This window comes from Ursus americanus, chromosome 2 (assembly GCF_024610735.1).
Source record: "Ursus americanus isolate L20-20 chromosome 2, mUrsAme1.1.p, whole genome shotgun sequence".
In the NCBI taxonomy this organism is placed as follows: domain Eukaryota; kingdom Metazoa; phylum Chordata; class Mammalia; order Carnivora; family Ursidae; genus Ursus; species Ursus americanus.
In genome coordinates this window covers 43,902,155-43,903,818 of record NC_142128.1, presented here as the reverse complement: position 1 = coordinate 43,903,818, position 1,664 = coordinate 43,902,155, and the positions used below count along the sequence as shown (strand labels likewise).

Below are 1,664 nucleotides of genomic sequence, written 5' to 3'. Positions count from 1 at the left end.
ACTGTGTATGAACCTTCCGGTGTCCTTGAATTGGACCATATCTTCTTAGGTCACTTCTCCTGCCTCCTGCTTCCCCCATCCTATGACCACTGTGCTTAAGAGCTTGCTACTCGGTTTTTCAAACTAATATTTTCAGCTTTGTGCAGAAACACAAATGTGGCCTCTTTGGGGCTTTTTCCTTTTGTCAAATTCTTTCTGTTCACGATTTCAGGATGTGTGAATCCGACTCCCGCTGACCAATGACGAGGCAGAACCAGAGCGTGATCACTGAGTTCATCCTTATAGGCTTCTCAAACCTGGGGCATCTGCAGGTACCTCTCTTCTTCACCTTCCTCCTGGTTTACCTGGCCACTCTGATGGCCAATGCCACCATCATGACTGTCATTCGTCTGGACAGGACTTTGCACACCCCTATGTACTTCTTTCTCTTTGTCCTCTCCTGCTCTGAAACCTGCTACACCTTGGCCATTGTACCGAAAATGCTGGCCAACCTGCTTTCCACGAGTCACACTATTTCTTTCTCTGGCTGTGCCGCTCAGCTCTTCTTCTTCGTGGGCCTGGCTTGTACCAACTGTTTTCTAATTGCCGCCATGGGCTACGATCGCTACGTTGCCATCTGCAACCCTCTCAACTACACTCTTGTTGTCAGCCGAGCCACCTGTGTGCTGCTAGTTCTGGCCTCCAGCTGCTGTGGCTTCCTGATCTCTGTGGTTGTCAATGTCCTGGTGTTCAGTGTGCCCTTCTGCGCCTCCAATCAGATCAACCACTTCTTCTGTGATATTTCCCCGGTCATAAAACTAGGCTGCTCTGACACGAGCCTGAAGGAGATGGTCATCTTCTTCCTCAGCATTCTGGTCTTGCTGGTTCCCTTTGTGCTGATCTTCATCTCCTACGTCTTCATCGTCTCCGCCATCCTCAAGATCACATCAGCTGAGGGACAGTGGAAGGCCTTTGCCACCTGTGCCTCCCACCTCACGGTGGTTGTCGTGCACTATGGCTGTGCCTCCTTCATCTACCTCAGGCCCACGTCCCTATACTCCTCAGATAAGGACCGGCTCGTGGCAGTGACCTACACTGTGATCACCCCACTGCTCAATCCCCTTGTCTACACACTGAGAAATAAAGAAGTGAAGAGCGCTCTGAGTAAGGTTCTCGGCAGGTACTCATTCCCCAAAACTGTGTGAGTGACTTGGCAAGTCGGGAGCGTTATATTCAAGGTAGAAATGAGGACTTTCATTTATATTGGTTATTTTATTGGGAAGCCTTTCTTTGTGCTTAGCCTATAACTGCTCTGGAGGTTATCCCAGTTGGTCCCCAGAAAGTTATGTGAATATGGAAACTCTCAAGCACTCAAGTGATGCTATCTTCATGCACTGGAAATGTAGGTTTTCTCAGCTGACGCCAGAAATGATGCGTTATCCTTCTGAGAATGCCTAGCCCCTGAGACTCTTCTCACACTGAAGGACACCGTGGAGAAGGACTTTTAAGTTTCTGAATGCTTGTCTCTATATTTTGAAGTTTACAAAGAAATATTTCTAATAAGTAAATTCTAGATAAAAAGAATGAATTCACTTATAGATAAATGAGGAGAGAATTCAAGTTCTAAAAGGCTGATGGTAGAGAAGAAAATATAGATTGCGGACTCACAGAAACCTGGGTTTGAA

General features: G+C 47.1%; 1 protein-coding gene across 1 annotated transcript; it reads left to right on the top strand.

Moving 5' to 3' along the window:
• Positions 1 to 239: 239 nt before the first annotated feature.
• Positions 240 to 1,184, top strand: LOC148110565 (olfactory receptor 10T2-like). The gene has a single exon (XM_087866305.1). It carries the CDS (start codon positions 240 to 242, stop codon positions 1,182 to 1,184), a length of 945 nt encoding a protein of 314 aa, XP_087722431.1.
• The last annotated feature ends 480 nt before the right edge of the window (positions 1,185 to 1,664 follow it).